The sequence below is a fragment of the Amblyraja radiata genome, chromosome 5 (genome assembly GCF_010909765.2).
Source record: "Amblyraja radiata isolate CabotCenter1 chromosome 5, sAmbRad1.1.pri, whole genome shotgun sequence".
Classification (NCBI taxonomy): domain Eukaryota; kingdom Metazoa; phylum Chordata; class Chondrichthyes; order Rajiformes; family Rajidae; genus Amblyraja; species Amblyraja radiata.
This window is the reverse complement of record NC_045960.1, coordinates 57,142,252-57,163,780: the sequence shown is the minus strand read 5'-3', so window position 1 is coordinate 57,163,780 and position 21,529 is coordinate 57,142,252. Positions and strand designations below refer to the sequence as shown.

The 21,529-nt window shown below is 44.0% G+C and overlaps 1 protein-coding gene across 2 annotated transcripts in view; it reads left to right on the top strand.

The window, feature by feature from the left end:
• Positions 1-9,909, top strand: part of LOC116973330 (adhesion G protein-coupled receptor F5-like) — a 54,253-nt gene extending 44,344 nt beyond the window's left edge. Inside the window, exons 8-9 of one of the 2 annotated variants that reach the window (XM_033021290.1) lie at positions 1,457-1,523; positions 6,250-9,909. In XM_033021290.1, the coding sequence (XP_032877181.1) occupies positions 1,457-1,523; positions 6,250-6,323 (141 nt within the window). In that variant the 3' untranslated portion in view covers positions 6,324-9,909. Of the gene's footprint in view, positions 1-1,456; positions 1,528-6,249 lie in introns of both variants that reach the window. The other variant, XM_033021289.1, reaches the window with a different exon arrangement.
• Positions 9,910-21,529: the final 11,620 nt, after the last annotated feature.

Sequence of the window (21,529 nt, the reverse complement as noted above, 5' to 3'; positions counted from 1 at the left end):
TTTGGCGGAAATGGGAGGAGTCAAACGAAAAGTTGTTGAGGGTAAGGACCAGCTCTGCTATGCGGAGGAGAGCATCAGTAGACGGGGATTGGTTGGTTCTGCGGTCGAGGAATAAATAGAGGGCTTTAAGACCCTCCTGGTGGGGGATGCAGGTGTATAGTGCCTGGACATCCTTGGTGAAGATGAGGGAATGGGGGCTTAGAAAACGGAAGTCATGGAGGAGACGAAGAGCGTGTGAGGTGTCTTGGACATAGGTAGGGAGGGATTTAACCAGGGGGGATAGGATGGAGTCGAGGTATGTGGAAATAAGTTCGGTGGGACACGAACAAGCAGAAACAATGGGTCTGCCAGGAAATGGGTTCAGGCAGGAAGAAGCTTCTGTGCTACGGGGGATACAGAGGAGTGGTAGTCAGTAGACACTCCGCTGGCGATAGAGAGGGATTTAAGATTTGAACAAGATGGGAGTTTTCAGTCCATGGTATATGGAGGAGGTGCCAGCTTGGGCTACCCACCCATCTCCACCTGTCCCGTCAACAATCTTTCAGCAAATTAAAATAGTGTGCGACGTTGTGTAACAAAGTGACGGTGCCTCTCCATGAACAGTCAAACTTCAGTTAATGTCCTCACTCCTGTCCTGACTTGTGGACAAATACAGGTTCAAGGATTGTGGGAGGGGAAAGTAAGAAGCACCATTGAATCTCTGGGTGCATGTGTGACGATGGATCAGGTACTGAATAGCTCACTGGACACACGGTCTTTAAAACAGCTGTTAAAAAATCAATGTCATAAAAGTCGGTGTTTAAGCTTGCATGCACATAACTATATTTAGATTTTCAAAATAAATATATATTTGATTTTCTATTCATTGTGTAGGTTTTTAAATAATTGCACAACATCGTGAATGATTCATTATTGAAGTAGAACAGTTTGTGGCCACTGTACCCTTCATTGTAAAGTGTGTCAGGGGTGGGATGAGTACCAGGGTGAGGGAGTTATAACTGTAACTATAACTGTAAGATCACATCGGCAGTATTGTGTGCAATGTAGGTTCCGCTTGTTTGGAAGGCGATACTTGCCTCTGAAGCAGCAAATATTTTCCAGTTTGATTGCCAACATGGTGGGGAGGGGGTCATCTCAAATGGAAATAAAGAAATAAATTAGCCAAGTACACAAGAAAGAGTGGTGACCTTAGAGTTCAAGGAGATGCTATTCCCCTTTCCCCACCCCTCTTAAGCTCCAGATGGCTTGGGACAAGTGAATTGAAAGAAACCATTACTCTCTGGAATACAGGCCTGTTATCCCAGTTGGGAACAGGGTGTAGAGGATGCTAATCTTGTGTAAAATCTAAATTGCATTATGGTAATTTGCTGAGAACGTTCAGAAGGTCTCTTGGAGAAGAAATTTAGAAGTAACATTGGTTGCTTCATGCATTAACACCGTACCTTTCCTTTATCAGACTGTACAGACTTCTTCCACTGGAAGGTTTCGCTCCAAGCCTGGTTTTGCATTTCCTGGGAGAAACAGTAAGTATAAATATAAAACTGATCACAGCTGAGTTGAGAAATTGATTTTCATATAGAAAGCTGTCATTTACTAGGGAAGGAATGTGTCGTTGAAGTATGTGATTAAATTGGCATCTCAGGCCTGATTTTAGTCCGTTCGCAGAGTTCTGCAAGAAAACAGCATTTCAAGATATATTTTATGTCCTCCTACGATGGAAAAGATATAGGGTAATTTTAACAATTGAGGCACATGAATATAATTTCATAAAGAAGCCACCAGACAATCACACTACCAAATGGAGGGAGAGGGGATGGTGCGATGATGGGTGGGATGGGATTGTGTAATGTGGGTGATGGATAGAGGTATCTTCTGTGCAGGGTGAGAGATGGGGAAGTTGTGGTGGGTGCAGATAGACGGTGGAAGGAGGGTGCCGGCAACTGCATCTCTGCCCATTCTCACTCCACAAATGAAACTCCTTAGACTTGTTGTCAATGCCTCGCTGAATTCAAACTCGCTGCTGCATAGCAGGAAAGCACTCATGAATTATTTGATTGCCAACCTTAATCCAATCACAACTACTGCTAGATCCTGTTGACATTATAGGAGGCTGATTTGGGAAGATTAATGAGGCTTCTGCCTGCTTTAAGTATCCAGAATCAAATCTAACCATGTTGAGTGCGCAAGTGATCAGCTTGTTTTGACCCGACGTTGCGTGTTCAGCATGAAGTTATGAATGACCATTTGTCAGATTTCCAGGACTGTCAGAACTTATTGGGCATCTTCATCAAAATAAATCTGCGCCTTGGCACAGAGAGTGCACATTCAAATATCAAATATGCTCAGAGTCCTCCTTGACCTGATAAACATTTCAAATCCCACTCCCCCCCTCATATTTTCTCCATCCTATCTCTCAACCTTTGTAAACCTTACCTCGGTTTTCTCTTGTCACTACTCTCAGCTCAGTCTGCTGATCACAATGCTTTGTTTGCACAAAAAGTTGCTGCTATAAGTTAAAGATGATGCTCAACTCAATGCTGCAATAAAGAAAGCAGATGACTAGGGATTAAGAGTAGGCATTAATGGGTCCCTTTCAGAATGGCAGGCAGTGACTAGTGGGGTACCGCAAGGCTCGGTGCTGGGGCCGCAGCTATTTACAATATACATCAATGATTTAGATGAAGGGATTCAATAAGTAACATTAGCAAATTTGCAGATGACACAAAGCTGTGTGGCAGGGCGAACTGTGAGGAGGATGCTATGAGAATGCAGGGTGACTTGGACAAGTTGGGTGAGTGGGCAGATGCATGACAGATGCAGTTTAATGCGGATAAATGTGAGGTTATCCACTTTGATAGCAAAAACAGGAAGCCAGATTACTATCTAAATTGTGCCAAATTGGGAAAAGGGGAAGTACAACAGGATCTGGGGCTCCTTGTTCATCAGTCAATGAAAGTAAGCATCCAGGTACAGTAGGCAGTGAAGAAAGCGAATGGCATGTTGGTTTTTTGTCGAGCTTCTGCTGTTGGAATAACTTAGGTCACACACAGTGTTTAAGATCCAAATACTTTATTAGCGTTACAGCATAGGTCACTTCATCTTAATACATAACTCAAGACTGAAGGAGAAAGGGCTGAGAAGCTTTCTGTTAAACTAGCTACAAAGTATGACTCATAACATGAGTGACACTGATCTACATCTTCCCTCTTAAAGAATTAAATGTCAGTACACAACCATTGACTAAATAAGGCATGCATAGCAATTGATAACAAGCTGATGAAAGTCAAACATAGCCTGGGTACTTCATGGAGGGCTTGCAAACACGACCAGCACGTGTGCGATAAAAACCATCTCCTTTTTTCTCCACCGGGGATAGAGCCGGTGGCTTCACGGGTGACGGAGATTGAACCAACATTCCAGGTGATGAAACAAGGAACTGCAGCGCAGGCGGAGGGGGCGTCGCCACTGGCAAAGCAGCCGCTCCCGAAGTGGGTTGTTGTGCTGGTGTAGGCGGATCTGCTGGGTACGGACGGCAGTACACTTGTACGGTCTGGATAATACGGTGGACTCGGCTCATTCACAGGCAGGGTATGTTACCTGATACGCCTGTAAGTGCCGCCATCGGCACTGACCAGATATGAGCGTGGCTCAGAAGCAGTTCCAGAAGTTACACCGATACGGTCATGGCCTTTGTCAGTTTGCAAACAAACCATCTGCCCCATGGTTAATGGTGGCAGCTCCCTGCTTGTCTTGTCATACCACTGTTTTTGAATGTCACGCTTTTGCTGTAACCTGGACTGGACTTCCCATGGTGGAACCACCTGTGGGATCAATGCCTGATCCGCCACAGGCACTGTGGCTCGGGTCTGCCTTGACAATAAACATTGAGCGGGTGAACCCAAAATGGGGTCGCGGGAGATGTTGCGTAAGTTGAGCAGATCCAGGTACACATCGGAATTAGCTCTGTACGATCGTTCCATGACCTGTTTGGCATTCTTGACAGCCCGCTCAGCTAGTCCATTCGACTGGATATTCAAGGCTGCTGGTGATGTGGCGAAAACCCCAGCTTGCAGCAAACTCCTTGAAGTGTTGGCTGGTAAATTGACTGCTGTTATCAGATAACAGTATGCACGGAGCTCGGTGGTCTGTAAAATGGCGAGCAAGCTTCGAAGTGGGGCTGCTAAGCAAATCACTGTCAAAACATCCAGAATACGAATCGACAATTACCAGGTTCTGCTTGCCATGCCATTCAAATATGTCAGTTGCCACTGTAGACCACGGGAGAGCAGGAGCCGGATGTGAAATAAGTGGTTGCTTTTGTTGATGAGGTGTCAAGCGACGGCACATCCTCACGAACAACATAGAAACTCAGGTTGTGGATAGGTGAGTTAAGACAGCAGCGTAACTCGACTTGACCGATATGGTGCACTGGACCTCCTGCAAATGGGAGAAGGGAAGCAGCAGTAGGAGCGACAGTCTCTATTTTTCGTAACTTTTTCAACGCAGCTAGACTGATCACGTTACATCTGGCCCCTGTGTCAACTTTCAGAAAAAAGTACTTGCCATTAACGAGCAAAGCGACCTTGGGGTCTAGTTGTTTGTGTATTGAATCAGACAGGGAATGCATATCCAAGTCAGAACCTTCGCTAGCAGCCTGCAAATCCGTGGGAGCTGGTTGAGAGCATTCCGAGAGCAAGTTCTCATGGCAAGCAAATGAACAGATTGCCTTGTTTGAACTCTGTTGCTACGCGAGCGGCAGAATTTGAAGAAATTATTCCTTTTGTTACAAAATCGACATAATTTTCCATACGCAGGGCAACGGTCACGAGCAGCAGCATGCAAACCCCCACAGTTAAAACAATTGTTTATTAATCTCATGATAGAGTTGTCGGACACTTGAGGAGAATGACGAGAGATTTGATAAGACATGCCGGTAACATTAATTTCACAAACAGCAGAGTGCCCTAAAACTTTTGTATGAGCGTCAGCCATTTCAGCAATGCGACTGCGGTTTTCAGCAGTCTCTAGAGTAAGCTCAGCATCTTGCAGTAACTCGTTGCGTAATTTATCATTGCGGACACCATAGACAAAATGGTCACGGACCAGGCTACCATATATATCCCTGAAATCGCTTCGACTGGCAATGTGCTTCAAGGCATTAACATAGATCTCTACAGGTTCACCCTGTCTCTGGCTTCTGGAAAAGGTCAAATGCCTCTCCATGATCAAGTTAGTGCGTAACTCACATAACTGTCGGAATTTGCATAGTTGGCAATCAGGGTCACGGATAGACTCAGTGGGAGCGATCTGGACACCAGCCGGGTCAAATCTAGCCGGTTCACAATGAAATCATCTGGCACATCGGGCAGCTTCTGTACCTGCTAGATTAAGAAGAATTGACGCTCGAACACCAGGAGCAGCAGTAGGGTGAGCTGCTTCAATGTAAATTGAGAAATCTTCTTCAAATATGTGCCACCGTTCTGCGAGGTCCTCGTCAAACACCAGGATCTCTGGTTTTCTGAGAGCAGAAGCCATAGTAATATATACCGGAGAAAACAACAAACTAAAATAAAAACAATATAATTAAGCAAGGAGTGAGTCCGTACACGCTGACACAATGTCGAGCTTCTGCTGTTGGAATAATTTAGGTCACACACAATGATTAAGATCCAAAGACTTTATTAGCGTGACAGCATAGGTAACGTCATCTTAATATGTAACTCAAGACTGAAGGAGGAAGGGTTGAGAAGCTTTCTGTTAAACTAGTGGGCGTAGCTACAAAGTATGAATCATTACATGAGTGACACTGATCTTCACCTTTATAACAAGAGGAGTTGAGTATAGAGGCAGGAAACATGTTCCCGATGTTGGGGGAGTCCTGAACCAGTTTAAGAATATGGAGTAAGCCATTTAGAATGAGCTTAAGACGAGGAAAGACTTTTTCTCACAGAGAGTTGTGAGTGTGGAATTCTCTGCCTCAGAGGGCGATGGAGGCTGGGTCTCTATATCCTTTCAAGAGAGAACTAGATAGGGATAGCGGAGTCAGGGGATCTGGGGAGAAGGCAGGAATGGGGTACTGATTGGGGATGATCCGCCATGATCACATTGAATTGCAGTGTTGGCTCGAATGGCCTACGCCTGCGTCTATTGTCTATTGTCTATGTCTATTGACTCAGTAAAATTGTGTGCATTAATATGGCATTGCCGCTGACCTAAGCCATTAACTTTTCTCCTGCTCTGATCTTTCAGAGAGCTACAACGTTACCAGCCAGGTAGCCTCGGGGAGCAAGGACAAATCCCTCAGCTATTCTACTCTGCATTAACTGCTGCCACTCTGAAGATAAAACGGATTCATCAGGAAGAAAATAGGCTACCACTTTGACAAAACCATTTCAGCAATGAATTAAAAAGAAATGATTACATATGACAAAAGTTACAAAACTGTAGAGAATGTTGGACATCTTGTTACAATTGTTTTAATATGTTACAATTGTTTCATTGTGTAGTGAAGCAATAATTAATATCACAAAGAGTAAAAGGGCAGCATGGTAGATGAGCGTTAGAGTTGCTGTCTTACTGCACCAGAGACCCGGGTTCGAACATAACTATGGGTGCTTGTCTGTATGGAGTTTGACGTTCTCCACGTGACCTGCATGGGGTTTTCCCGGCTTTCTTCCACACTCCAAAGACGTACAGGTTTGTAGGTTAATTGGCATGGTATAATTGTATATTGTCTCCAGTTTATGTAGGACAGAATAAGTGTGCGGGGACCACTGGTCGGCACGGACTCGGTGGGCAGAAGGGCCTGTTTCAACGCTGTATCTCTAAACTAAACTAAACTAAAAGCAGAGAACATTTTGAACATAAATTACCATTGATAATTAGCAATTGACTACTGTATTGTATGGGTTATTATAACATTCTGCTATTCATGAAATTATTCACACATGGATTGGTCTAAATAGATTTGATTATGTAGATAATATTCTTTTTTTTGTGTCTTGTACTATCATGTCACTTCCCAATCTCAGGTATATTCTCCTATTCCTGTAAAGGATCTGCTGAACTTCTTGGGTTCTGAACTTTTTCAAAAACATTCTGATGATCTGAAGTTTGATTCTTTTCCCATTGGAAGTATGCAGAACTTTGCAGAAAGATTCTCAGAACCAGTGGAAAGGTTTGGCTTCCATTAATACGTTGGTTATTAAATAAAGCACTGGTCAGCATGAAACATGAGGCACGAATATATCATTAATAGTTGGCTGCAATATGGTTGGTAAAAGGTATGCATGGAGAGGGAAAGGGAAATAAAGATATCTCTTGGGCAGGGAGGGAGAAATAAACTTGCCACAGATACTGCTTTTGACTGCCGTCTCAAGTAATGATAGGAGCAGTGTTTGCTGTGTTACCCCTCCTTATGATTGAATTGCCTGCTGGCATTCATGGACTAGGTTCACACACTGGATGTTACTTGGGGGAGATTCAGAGAACTACTTTTCTTGGTATTATGCTGCATTTTGAATCAGCACATACCTGAGCCAAAATTTAAAAAGTTGTCCGTTCATCCTCGGTAACATGAATTGTCTGCTCTTTAGAAAGCTGCTTTGATTTCTTCCCAATTCCTACCAATGCAACCATTTAAATTAGTCTCTAAAAGTGTGTTTCTTTCATGTGTACTTTAAGGATAGATTTTTAAAATATAGATTCCATTTTATAACGATGATGCCAGGACTCGAGGGCCAGAGATTATTGGGAGAAGTTAGGTAGGCTAGGTCTTTATTCCTTGAAGCGCAGGAAGATGTGGAGTGAACTTACAGAGATGTATAAGAATTAGAGGGGAATAGATAGGGTAAATGTGCATTTAACCCAGAGAAGGGGAATCAAGTACCAGAGGACATTGGTTTAAGGGGAAAGATTTAATAGGAACCCGAGGGCGACCTTTTCACACAGAGGGTTGTGGTATATGTAACGAGTTGTCATAAGAGGTAGTTAAGGGAGATACTTTCACAATAAATATCTTTAAAATACATTTGGACTGATACATGGATATGAAAAATTTGGAAGGATATGGGCCAACTATCAGGCAAGTGGATTAGCGTAGATGCGGCATCTTGGTTCATGTGAGTAAGTTGGGCCAAAGAGCCTGTTTCCATGCTGTTTGTCGCTGACACTTTTCACACAGACTGCTTGAGGTGGACACACTGAGAATTTGGAAAAGGAAATCAATTAACCTCATGGGCTGTTCTAGCACATTCCTATTGACGTAGCACGTTTCACATCAAGAGAGAAATTAATTAAATCTACGCGATAAATCAGGAGGACATTTTAGATGCTATCTGATAATGAAATGCGAAATTGTCATAACCTTTAATGCAATTCACTCCAAAGCAGTACACATTTTTAACTTGTTTGCTTTAAATTACCATGCTATACTGTTTCCAGACTCTCTTGTGCCCCACCCTGTAGTAGGTTCTATGAATTAATGTGTTCATTCCAGAGCAATAATCACTTGAATGGCAGATCAATCACTGTTGGTAGGTATGAGGTTATTTCATGGATTTCCCAATTTTCTGGCTTGTTACTAATTGAGATTCCTTGATGCATTTTTCTTGCCCCTAGAGAAGCCTGTGAGGCTCATTGATCTTGCCTCCTGAATTCTCAGTGTGTCCTCCTCAAGAAGCTGCAGATTGTCTGTGTGAATCTATAAAAAATATCTATCCTTAAAGTAAATTTCACGTTAGTGCTGTTTCAGGACACCAATTAGAGGAGACACAAGAAATTGTGAATGCTGGGATCTTGAGTAAAAAAACAAACTGCTGGTGGTACTCAATGGGTTCATCGATGGAGCATCTGTGGAGGGAAATGGAGAGATGATGTTTCAGGTCGGGACCCTTTTAAGAATAATCAGTCTAAGAAAGGGTCCTCACCTGAAACATTATCGGTCCATTTTCCTCAACAAATGCTGCCTTACCTGCTGAGTTCCTCCAGGACTTGATTTTTTGATGTAGAACACATCTTGGTGTAGATGCTGTGTAGTTTGATTAGCTGTGGTTCTGTGATTTCCTAATTGTTGTGTCTAGGAACATAGAAATTGGCATTCATAGATGCAAATGTTTTAGTTCTGCTTTTATTTTGTTCTCTCCTTCACTGTGATATAATTATTCATTGGCCTTTTGAACGTTCTGAACAATCTTGTAGACTTGCTGATGGTACATCACCCCACAGTAGAGATTGCTCATTTTACATGGAAAAACTGCCAAACTGGTTGGTGAAGAAACTGCAGATGCTGAAATCTTGAGCAATGAACAAGTGCAAATGGGGAAGGGAATCAGACAGCCTGTGGAGGGAATGGACAGGCAGTGTTTCAGGTCTGGTGACTTGGTATTTATGTCAGAATTGTATTGGTTCATTGAATTCTGAAAACTGAGAACACCACCAAATTAAAAAAAATCTTAATTGTTATTGTAACTACATTGAATAATATGATTCTGCTAAAATACTTTAAGTACAGTTTTTTTTTTAAACTTTGGAGATAATTGATTGGGTTGCAAGATAATACTGTAAAAAAAAACTTTGTGGTGTAAGAAGCATATTGTTTCCATATTTCAATTTTCCTTTAATAGTTCAAGCCTTAAAATATGCACGTCAGCAAATTATCTTTATCGAATAAGGTTTTTTTTAAGTTGAGTTATGAATGGAATATAAATTTGTAAATTGCTCTTCAACAATCGTCAAATAGGACTGCTGTGAAAGAGCTCCATATCTCTTCATGCTTTGTTATTAACGTAATCAAATGTTTCTATGTATATATTAAATTTGTGAATGTAGATTGTAATAGGTGTGATGTAAATTAAGTAAATGAGCGATGTGAATAAAACCAATCTAAAATTAATACAATGAATATAATGACTAAGTTAATGCGTACCATTTGTTCTTCTACACGTTACGTAGATTTATATTTGTTCTCAATATGATGAGCTCTAATTTCTATAATAACGGCATAGTTTTAAATTATAGTAGTCAATAAATAAATTACAGATTACCAAGATTTGAATAAGTATAGGATTGGAAACATCAGATCACTTTTCAAATCTAAACAGTTTTTGTACATCAATTGGGTCAGTGTTTGAGTGTTACCCATTGAGAGGGAATTTGAGTCTTTGAATAGCTAAACTAGATATTCATTGGAATACATTTGAAATGAAATTGATTTTTTTTTTAATTCACTGCAACTGAGAAGGTTAAAATTTGTCAGGAGCAAAAATCGTACCTGCTATTGTTAGGAAGGAAAGGAAAATAATATTTCCAGGTGAGTTGCTTTTCATGAAAATTGACAGGATTACCATTGGATGAATGAAGATGAAAGGTTTTAAGCAAGGAATAGTTCACCAGATTGCCGATTAAAATGAGGATTATAATACCATTTAAAATGTAATTGAAAAAATACTGCATGTAGAGATGATAACTCTAATTGTAGAGCTTGAACCAGCACAGGCGTATTGCACCAAAAATACTTATTTAAGCTATAAACGATGTAATCCCAGGATTCAGTGGTTTTACAATTGATTAAATTTGAGTATAACATTTCCTTATTCATACATTTTACAATGTAAAATTAAAACTTCAATCATGATTATTGTATAAACAGTTTATCCACTTGATAAAATAATAGTGTAGTTTGGGCAGCACGGTGGTGCAGCGGTAGAGTTGTTGCCTCACAGCGCCAGAGACCCGGGTACGATCCTGACTACGGGTGCTGTCTGTATGGAGTTTGTACGTTCTCCACGTGACCTCGGGTTTTTCCGGGATCTCCGGTTTCCTCCCAAACTCCAAAGATGTACAGGCTTGTAGGTTAATTGCTTTGGTATAATTGTAAATTGACCCTAGTGTGTGTATAATTAGTGTTAATGTACAGGGATCATTGGTCAATGCGGACTTGGTGGGCCAAAGGTCCTGTTTCCATGCTGTACCTCTAACCTAAACTAAAGTTGCAAGTGAGTTGATGGTCATGGGTTAATGACTACATTAAACGGACTAAATTTATAGTTTATGCAGTAACATCATGAGAGCGTGAGAGAGAGAACGAGAGAGAGAACGAGCGAGAGAACAAGAGCTGGCAAGTTCCAGTTTGCTGAATTCCTCCAGCAGATATCAGCATCTGCAGTCTCTTGTGTCTTCATCAAAGAGTAGAACTGGTTTTCATTTCCATCCTATATAAACATGAATATAGATGCATAGTGCTAGAGTAACTCAGTGGGTCAGGCTGCATCTCTGGAGAAAATGGATGGGTGATGTTTCGGGTTGGGACCCTTCTTCAGGCCCCGCCCGAAACGTCACCAATCCCTTTTTCCAGGGATGCTTCCTGACCTGCTGATTTATTCCAGAACTTTGTGTCTATCTTTGGTATAAACTAGCATCTGCAGTTCTTTGTTTCTGAGTTTTAACGTAAAATAAAATTCAAATATTATGCCTTTAATGTCAAAGTGTCAGTATGATTTATTTGTATTCATTTTATTGGGAGCTTGGAGCAGCAACAATATATTTCCATAGCAGAATGGTGTATAACTTGGAAGTCTGCTTGCATATGGTGGTGTTTCCATGCACCTATTGCCTTTGTCATATTGGCAGAGGTGTACAAAATCGAGAGGAATAGAGTCTCTTACCCGGAGTAGGGGAATCAAGAACCAGAGGACATAGGTTTATGTGTTCAAAAGGGAACTGCAGCTGCTGGAATATCGAAGGTACACAAAATTGCTGGGGAAACTCAGCGGGTGCAGCAGCATCTATGGAGCGAAGGAAATAGGCGACGTTTCGGGCCGAAACCCTTCTTCAGACTGATGGGGGGTGGGGAAAGAAAGAAGGAAAAAGGGAGGAGGAGGAGGAGCCCGAGGGCGGGCGGATGGGAGGGTGGGAGGAGACAGCTAGAGGGTGAAGGAAGGGGAGGAGACAGCACAGGCTAGCCAAATTGGGGGAATTCAATGTTGATGCCATAAGGACGCAAGGACCCCAGACGGAATATGAGGTGCTGTTCCTCCAATTTCCGCTGTTGCTCACTCTGGCAATGGAGGAGACCCAGGACAGAGAGGTCGGATTGGGAATGGGAGGGGGAGTTGAAGTGCTGAGCCACCGGGAGGTCAGGTAGGTAATTGCGGACTGAGCGGAGGTGTTCGGCGAAACGGTCGCCCAACCTACGCTTGGTCTCACCGATGTAAATCAGCTGACATCTAGAGCAGCGGATGCAGTAGATGAGGTTGGAGGAGATACAGGTGAACCTTTGTCGCACCTGGAACGACTGCTTGGGACCTTGAATGGATTCGAGGGGGGAGGTGAAGGGACAGGTGTTGCATTTCTTGCGGTTGCAACGGAAAGTGCCCGGGGAGGGGGTGGTGCGGGAGGGAAGGGAAGAATTGACGAGGGAGTTGCGGAGGGAGCGGTCTTTGCGGAAGGCAGACATGGGGGGAGATGGGAAGATGTGGCGAGTGGTGGGGTCACGTTGGAGGTGGCGGAAATGGCGGAGGATTATGTGTTGTATTTGCCGGCTGGTGGGGTGAAAGGTGAGGACCAGAGGGACTCTGCCCTTGTTGCGTGTGCGGGGATGGGGAGAGAGAGCAGTGTTACGGGGTATGGATGAGACCCTGGTGTGAGCCTCATCTATGGTGGCGGAGGGGAATCCCCGTTCCCTGAAGAACGAGGACATTTCCGATGCCCTGGTATGAAATGTCTCATCCTGGGAACAGATGCGGCGTAGGCGGAGGAATTGGGAGTAGGGGATGGAGTCTTTACAGGGGGCAGGGTGGGAAGACGTGTAGTCCAGATAGCCATGTGAGTCAGTGGGTTTGTAATGTATGTCGGTCAGGAGTCTGTCCCCTGCGATGGAGATGGTGAGGTCAAGGAATGGTAGGGAAGTGTCGGAAATCGTCCAGGTGTATTGGAGTGCCGGATGGAAGTTGGTGGTGAAGTGGATGAAGTCAGTCAGTTGTGTGTGGGTGCAGGAGGTGGCACCAAAGCAGTCGTCAATGTAGCGGAGGTAGAGGTCGGGGATGGGGCCCTGGTACGCATCGAACAAGGATTGTTCAACGTACCCGACAAAGAGGCAGGCGTAGCTGGGGCCCATGCGTGTGCCCATAGCTACGCCTTGTGTTTGGAGGAAATGGGAGGAGTCAAATGTAAAGTTATTGAGGGTGAGGACCAACTCCGCTAAGCGGAGGAGAGTGTCAGTGGCTGGGTATAGGTTGCTCCTCCAGCTTCGTGCAAGCGGATACATCCAAAAGGTTATGCAGTCCCAAGCGCTCCTCCAGAAGATCGACAATGAACCTCATGGGGGTTACCTTTTATAGGTCATCGAACCCTGTGGGGCAGATCTACATGGGGGTGGTACCCCTACAAACCAATCACAAATATCGATCACATTAAAGTGTTATTGAGTCTCCCAACCCAATTACAAAGCAGCCCAGTACAATGTTTCTACAGACGCTTCTGGAAGGAAGTCAATCAATCAAATAATGCAACATTCTCCAGTGGAGTATAAACAATTCAAACAAGGCTTCACACTTCAGCCAGTCATCAAACAGTAACACAAACGTCTTGCAACATTATTAACAGTATTTACAATCCTTCTGCAGCCAACCAATCATGCTAATGCATTTGCAACACCTTTGGGTTTCTCTGCAAAGTACTCATACATTTTAACAATAGAGAGGTCATCTGGACCTCACCTTATCTGTTCATTCAATCTCGAACCTAGACTATAACCATATAACCATATAACAATTACAGCACGGAAACAGGCCATCTCGACCCTTCTAGTCCGTGCCGAACACGTATTCTCCCCTAGTCCCATATACCTGCGCTCAGACCATAACCCTCCATTCCTTTCCCGTCCATATAACTATCCAATTTATTTTTAAATGATAAAAACGAACCTGCCTCCACCACCTTCACTGGAAGCTCATTCCACACAGCCACCACTCTCTGAGTAAAGAAGTCCCCCCTCATGTTACCCCTAAACTTCTGTCCCTTAATTCTCAAGTCATGTCCCCTTGTTTGAATCTTCCCTACTCTCAGTGGGAAAAGCTTATCCACGTCAACTCTGTCTATCCCTCTCATCATTTTAAAGACCCCCTTAACCTTCTGCGCTCCAAAGAATAAAGCCCTAACTTGTTCAACCTTTCTCTGTAACTTAGTTGCTGAAACCCAGGCAACATTCTAGTAAATCTCCTCTGTACTCTCTCTATTTTGTTGACATCCTTCCTATAATTAGGCGACCAAAATTGTACCCCATACTCCAGAATTGGCCTCACCAATGCCTTGTACAATTTTAACATTACATCCCAACTTCTATACTCAATGCTCTGATTTATAAAGGCCAGCACACCAAAAGCTTTCTTTACCACCCTATCTACATGAGATTCCACTTTCAGGGAACTGTGCACAGTTATTCCCAGATCCCTCTGTTCACCTGCATTCTTCAATTCCCTACCATTTACCATGTACGTCCTATTTTGATTTGTCCTGCCAAGATGTAGCACCTCACACTTATCAGCATTAAACTCCATCTGCCATCTTTCAGCCCACTCTTCCAACTGGCATAAATCTCTCTGTAGACTTTGAAAATCTACTTCATTATCCACAACCCCACCTATCATCTGCATACTTACTAATCCAATTTACCACACCATCATCCAGATCATTGATGTACATGACAAACAACAGTGGACCCAACACAAATCCCTGTGGCACCCCACTAGTCACTGGCCTCCAACCTGACAAACAGCCATCCACCATTACTCTCTGGCATCTCCCATTCAGCCACTGTTGAATCCATCTTGCTACTCCACCATTAATACCCAACCATTGAACCTTCTTAACCAACCTTCCATGAGGAACCTTGTCAAAGGCCTTACTGAAGTCCATATATACAACATCCACTGCTTTACCCTCATCAATTTCCCGAGTAACCTCTTCAAAAATTCAAGAAGATTAGTCAAACATGACCTTCCAGGCACAAATCCATGTTGACTGTTCCTAATCAGACCCTGTTTATCCAGATGCTTATATATATTATCTCTAAGTATCCTTTCCATTAATTTGCCCACCACTGACGTCAAACTAACAGGTCTATAATTGCTAGGTTTACTCTTAGACCCCTTTTTAAACAATGGAACAACATGCGCAGTACGCCAATCCTCCGGCACTATTCCCGTTTCTAATGACATTTGAAATATTTCTGTCATAGCCCCTGCTATTTCTACACTAACTTCCCTCAATGTTCTAGGGAATATCCTGTCCGGACCTGGAGACTTATCCACTTTTATATTTCTCAATAGTGTCAGTACTTCCTCTTCTTTGAATCTCATAGTTTCCATAACTACTCTACTTGTTTCCCTTACCTCACATAATTCAATATCCTTCTCCTTGGTGAATACCGAAGAAAATAAATTGTTCAATATCTCCCCCATCTCTTTTGGCTCTGCAGATAGCTGTCCACTCTGACTCTCTAATGGACCAATTTTATCCCTCGTTATCCTTTTGCTATTAATATAGCTGTAGAAACCCTTTGGGGTTACTTTCACCTTACTTGCCAAAGCAACCTCATATCTTCTTTTAGCTTTTCTAATTTCTTTCTTAAGATTCTTTTTACATTCTTTATACTCCTCAAGCATCTCATTTACTCCATGCTGCCTATAATTATTGTAGATCTCCCTCTTTTTCCGAACCAAGTGTCCAATTTCCCTTGAAAACCATGGCTCTTTCCGATTTTTACTATTTCCTTTCAACCGAACAGGGACATAAAGATTCTGTACTCTTAAAATGTCACCTTTAAATGTACTCCATTTCTCTTCCACATCTTTCCCATAAAACAAAATGTCCCAATTTACTCCTTTTAAATCCTTTCGCATCTCCTCAAAGTTAGCCTTTCTCCAATCAAAAATCTCAACCCTAGGTCCAGTTCTGACCCTCTCCATAATTATATTGAAACTAATGGTATTGTGATCACTGGTCCCGAACTGTTCCCCAACGCATACCTCTGCCACCTGACCCGTCTCATTTCCTAACAGGAGGTCCAGCACCGCCCCTTCTCTAGTAGGTACTTCTATGTATTGCTGCAAAAAACTATCCTGCACACATTTTACAAACTCCAACCCATCCAGCCCATTTACAGAATGTGTTTCCCAGTCTATGTGTGGAAAATTGAAATCTCCCACAATCACTACCTTGTGCTTACTACTAATATCTGCAATCTCCTTACATATTTGCTCTTCCAATTCTCGCTCCCCATTTGGCGGTCTATAGTACACCCCTATAAGTGTTGCTACCCCTTTCCCATTTCTCAGTTCCACCCAAATAGCCTCCCTAGACGAGCCCTCTAATCTATCCTGCCAAAGCACTGCTGTAATATCTTCCCTGATAAGCAATGCAACACCTCCACCTCTTGCCCCTCCAATTCTATCACACCTGAAGCAACGAAATCCTGGAATATTTAGTTTCCAATCACAGCCCTCCTGCAACCATGTTTCACTGATCGCCACAACATCATACTTCCAGGTGTCAATCCAGGCTCTAAGTTCATCCACCTTTCTTACAATGCTCCTAGCATTAAAATATACACATTTAAGAAACCCACCCTCTCTTATTCTCTGTTTATTGTCTTTTTCTTCTCTCTCCCCTACATTTTGGGTCAGAGTGCTACCATTCTCTGCCTCCTGCCTCACACACTGACTGCTAGCTTTCCCAATTTGAGTCCCTCCCCCCAACCATACTAGTTTAAAGTCTCCCCAGTAGCCTTTGCAAATCTCCCCGCCAGGATATTGGTCCCCCTCGAGTTCAAGTGCAACCCGTCCTTTCTGTACAGGTCGCACCTTCCCCAAAAGAGGTCCCAATGATCCAGAAACTTGAATCCATACCCATTGCACCAGTCCCTCATCCACTCATTTATCCTCCACCTCGCTCCATTCCTACTCTCACTGTCGCGTGGCACAGGCAGTAATCCTGAGATTGTTACCTTTGCAGTCCTTCTCCTTAACTCTCTACCTAACTCCCTAAATTCTTCTTTCAGGATCTCTTCTCTTTTTTTACCTATGTCGTTGGTACCTATATGTACCACAACTTCAGGCTCCTCTCCCTCCCATTTCAGGATTTCTTGGACCCGTTCAGACACATCCCTGACCCTGGCACCAGGGAGGCAAACTACCATCCGGGTCTCTTGTCTGCGTCCACCGAATCGCCTATCCGACCCCCTGACTATAGAGTCCCCTATTACAATTGCCCTCCTCTTCTTTTCCTTACCCTTCTGAGCAACAGGACCGGTCTTTATGCCAGAGGCCCGGCCGCTGTCGCTGCCCCCAGGTAGGCTGTCTCCCCCACCCTTGCTCAAACATGAGTACTTATTTTCAAGGTGTACAGCCACCGGGGTACTCACCAGTCCCTGCCTCTGCCCGTTGCCCTTCCTAACTGTGACCCAGTTTTCTGTCTCCCGTGGTCTTGGAGTGACCACCTCCCTGTAACTCCTATCTATGACCTCCTCGCTCTCCCTGAGCAGACAGAGGTCATCGAGTTGCTGTTCCAGGTTCCTAACACGGTCCCTTAGGAGCCCCATCTCGACGCACCTGGCGCAGATGTGGACGTCTGGAGGGCACTCAGACTCCATGACCTCCCACATCTGACATCCAGAACAGACTAGCTGGCGCCAATTTGCAGCCTTCAGCTTTTCACAGAAATTGACCAAACAGATTTTGCAAATGCAATGATCCTCCATTTTACATATCTCTATTTTAGCCAATATTAACAGAACCTGAGGGCCAACTTTCACATGGGACAAGTTACCAGAGAAGGAAGTTAAGGCAGGGACTATCAAAACATTTGGACAGGTACATGCATAGGACAAGTTTAGAGGGATGTGGGCCAAATGCAGGCAGATGGGGCTAGTGTAGATGGGATATATTGGTAGGTAAACCCAAAATCGGGAAGATTTTTCCTGCATCTAGCCTGTCCAATCCCTTAAGAATTTTCTACAAGTTTCTATAAGATCTCCTCTCATCCTTCTAAATTCCAGTGAATATGAGCCCAGTCGATCCATTCTTGGAAACCATGGGCCGGTAATCGATGGTCGGCGTGGAGTCAGTGAGCCAAAGGGCCTGTTTCCATGCTGTATCACTGAATCTAAATTAAACCAAACTAAACTAAACAACACACGAAGAGGTGATGCAGACAATAATGCGATAAAGCAGATAATCTACTTAGGTGATGTTGTCTTCGATGGATGTCCAAGACAGCAGAAAAAACTCTGCAGCTTATTATTACTCCACGCTACTGTCCAGCCTCTACCTCCACTCTCCTTTCCCTAACCAGCCTCCGTCTGCTTCCCCCCTCCCCCACTCCCTCTTTATCCATCTCTACCTATCCCCACTAACCACCATTTCCCAACTCTATCTCTCCCCCACCTGGCTCCATCAGCCCATCATCCCCCCCCCCCCTCTTCACCTGGTTCACCCTCCATCCCCTGCCTCATCCCTCCCCCTTTACATTGGCTATCTCTTCTCTACACTCTCAGTTCTGATGCAGGGTCTCAACCTGACATGTTGACCATCCCTCTACCTCCGCAGATGCTGACTAACCTCCTGAGGTCGTCCAGCAGTTTTTTTCCCCTCCAGATTCCAGCATCTGATGTGTCTTGTATCACCTGAGAAAACCCTTGGCTTGTCTACACGTAATGCAACGGAACTGTTTCTGCCCACCCCCAGAGAGAACAGCCAGGGTCTCCATTTAATATCCTATTTGAGCAACAGCACCTCAGTGATTACAACATACCCCCAGTTGTGTAGTGAAGTTTCAGCCTGACATTCAACTGCTGAGAACAGGAGGCAGAAGGTTAGAACAGCTTAAATCCATTGGAAGAAAAAAAAAGACTAATCTTCAGTCCCAACCTGAATCGTTGCCTATCCATGTCCTCCACAGATGCTGCCTGACCTGCTGAGTTACTCCAGCACTTTGTGCTTTTTTTGTAAACCAGCATCTGCAATTCCTTGTGTCTGAATCCATTGGACATTATGTGTACTTCACCCCTGCCGACGTGAAGGGAGCTTTGGATAGAAATTGGCACCCTTCTTGTGGATTTATTTGCATATCATGTGCATGTGACAGGAATGGCATCTGGCTTTTTAGGTTGAAATATAAAAACACAATTCAGTAAGGTCAGAGTTTGCATTACTTAAAAAATGCAAAGTCTGTACGAAACAAAATATAGAGCTCAAGGTTGTTGTCAGCTTCACAAATTCTGCTCCATTTCCTTTTACACATTTTTACTAATAGCCTGCCTAAAATTGCAGGTTGGCAAAATCCATTTTGCACAGATAGATCAGGGCTGTTTCATTTTAAACCACAATTATACATAAACCTGTTACTAAGTTTCCTTCACCGCAATCATAATCTCATTAAACGCTTCCCATTAAAATTAATTGCCTGAAATTTCTACAGAGATTCTCCATAGGCAATCCTGTGATTTTAAAATGTTTAAAATAGCCATTTGTATTATTCCTGTCTATTGTGGATATTATGGCAGGGGACAGGACAAGTTCAGTGAATTTTTCATCCATTAAAACCATGTTCCACTTCATACCAACAGCAACAGCTGTCTGTACAAAAATATTTCAATGCTCTGTCACTGACCATAGCTGACTTCATTCAGAGAACAGCGACTGACAGAAGAGATTAAACTGGAAGATATTACACCAGGTTTTATGATGCAAGTCCACCTTCTTAACTCCTTACTAAATTTACTTGCTCTATTATGCAAATAAACAGCTACAAAACACCTCTGGGCATTCAGCAAGCCTGGACAGATAGGTGCTCGTTACAAGGCTCTGAAAGATTCATGGGAATCTAAAGGGCCTGTCCCACTGACGTTTCCTTGGCACGCAAATTACGCGACCTCGTGGTCGCTTTGAGGCGCACGGGCACCGTATGGCCACGCAGGGCCGGTCCCACTGAGAAGCGTGGAGGGGTATGGAGTTGTGTGCGATATCGCGCGTGGCTCCGAAATTTGTGTAGCGAACAAAATCTTCGCGCGACAACGGCCTGTCGCGGAACTGACGGCCAAAGTGGGACAGGCCCAAGACCCTGGTGTGACACAACGTCTCGCCTCTAACAGCAGCAGAAGCAGTCAAATGATCGCCGAGCTCGGCCTGGGGAAGTTCTCGACACGAAACATCACCCATTGCTTCTCTCCAGAGATGCTGCCGGTCCCGCTGAGTTACTCCTGCATTTTGCGTCCACCTTCAAATTACGTCATGCTCTCCAGACGGCTGTGCGGTCGAATGAAGTCGCGCGCGACCTTCATGGGACCATCGCGGCTCAACGCGACCATGAGGTTGCGTAATTTGCGTGCCAAGGACACGTAAGTGGGACAGGCCCTTAAGTCTGCAGAACGGTCGGAGCTCCTTCATCCCTACACTTTGGGAAGCCGCATACTGGAGCTGACTGATCGCAATCACGTGATCCTTTGATGCAATCAATAGACAATAGACAATAGGTACAGGAGTAGGCCATTCGGCCCTTCGAGCCAGCACCCCCATTCAATGTGATCATGGCTGATCATCCCCAATCCCCTCTCAACCTTCTAAACTCCAGAGTGTACAAGCCAAGCTGTTCCATTCTATCAGTATATGACAGTCCCGCCATCCTGGGAATTAACCTTGTAAACCTACGTTGCACTCCCTCAATAGCAAGAATGTCCTTCCTCAAATTAGGGGACAAAAATTGCACACAATACTCCAGGTGTGGTCTCACTAGGGCTCTGTACAACTGCAGAAGGACCTCTTTGCTCCTATATTCGGTTCCTCTTGTTATAAAGGCCAACATGCCATTCGCTTTCTTCACTGCCTGCTGTACCTGCATGCTTACTTTCATAGACTGATGTACAAGGTCTCCCAGATTCCGTTGTACTTCCCCTTTCCCAACTTGATGACATTATGATAGTACCTGCAACATGCAGCAGGAGCATGTGTTGTTGTGCTGTTGCTGCTCTCACATTGCTGTGGTGAGTGGAGTTCCTGCAGTTTGACTCAGCCATTATTTCTGAAGCTTGGCAGGAAAGGTTCTAAAGATGAATCCTTCCATCCACAGTGATCCAAAGGCATGATGGCTTTAGTCAAGTCAGCCCACATTATATTTCTAAACTCCTTGAACTATTCTAGACACTCTTATTGCTACATTTGTAGAAAAGTGACCAAGAGATTCAGGTACACAGCTGCATGAAGGTGGCGACATGGATGAACATAGGTGGTGATGAAGGCATTTGGCGCACTCCATTGATGTTCTGTGTCCTACTGAATGTCTAATTTGCATTACCTGGCCCAGGCAGATGGCTCAGGGCCACAACAGGGTTATGGGGAGAAGGCAGAAAAATGGGGTTAACATAGAAAGATATAAAATAGGTGGAGCACCGCCATTCGAGCACCGCCATTCATTGTGATCATGGCTGATCGTCCCCAATCAATAACCCGTGCCTGCCTTCTCCCCATATCCCTTGATT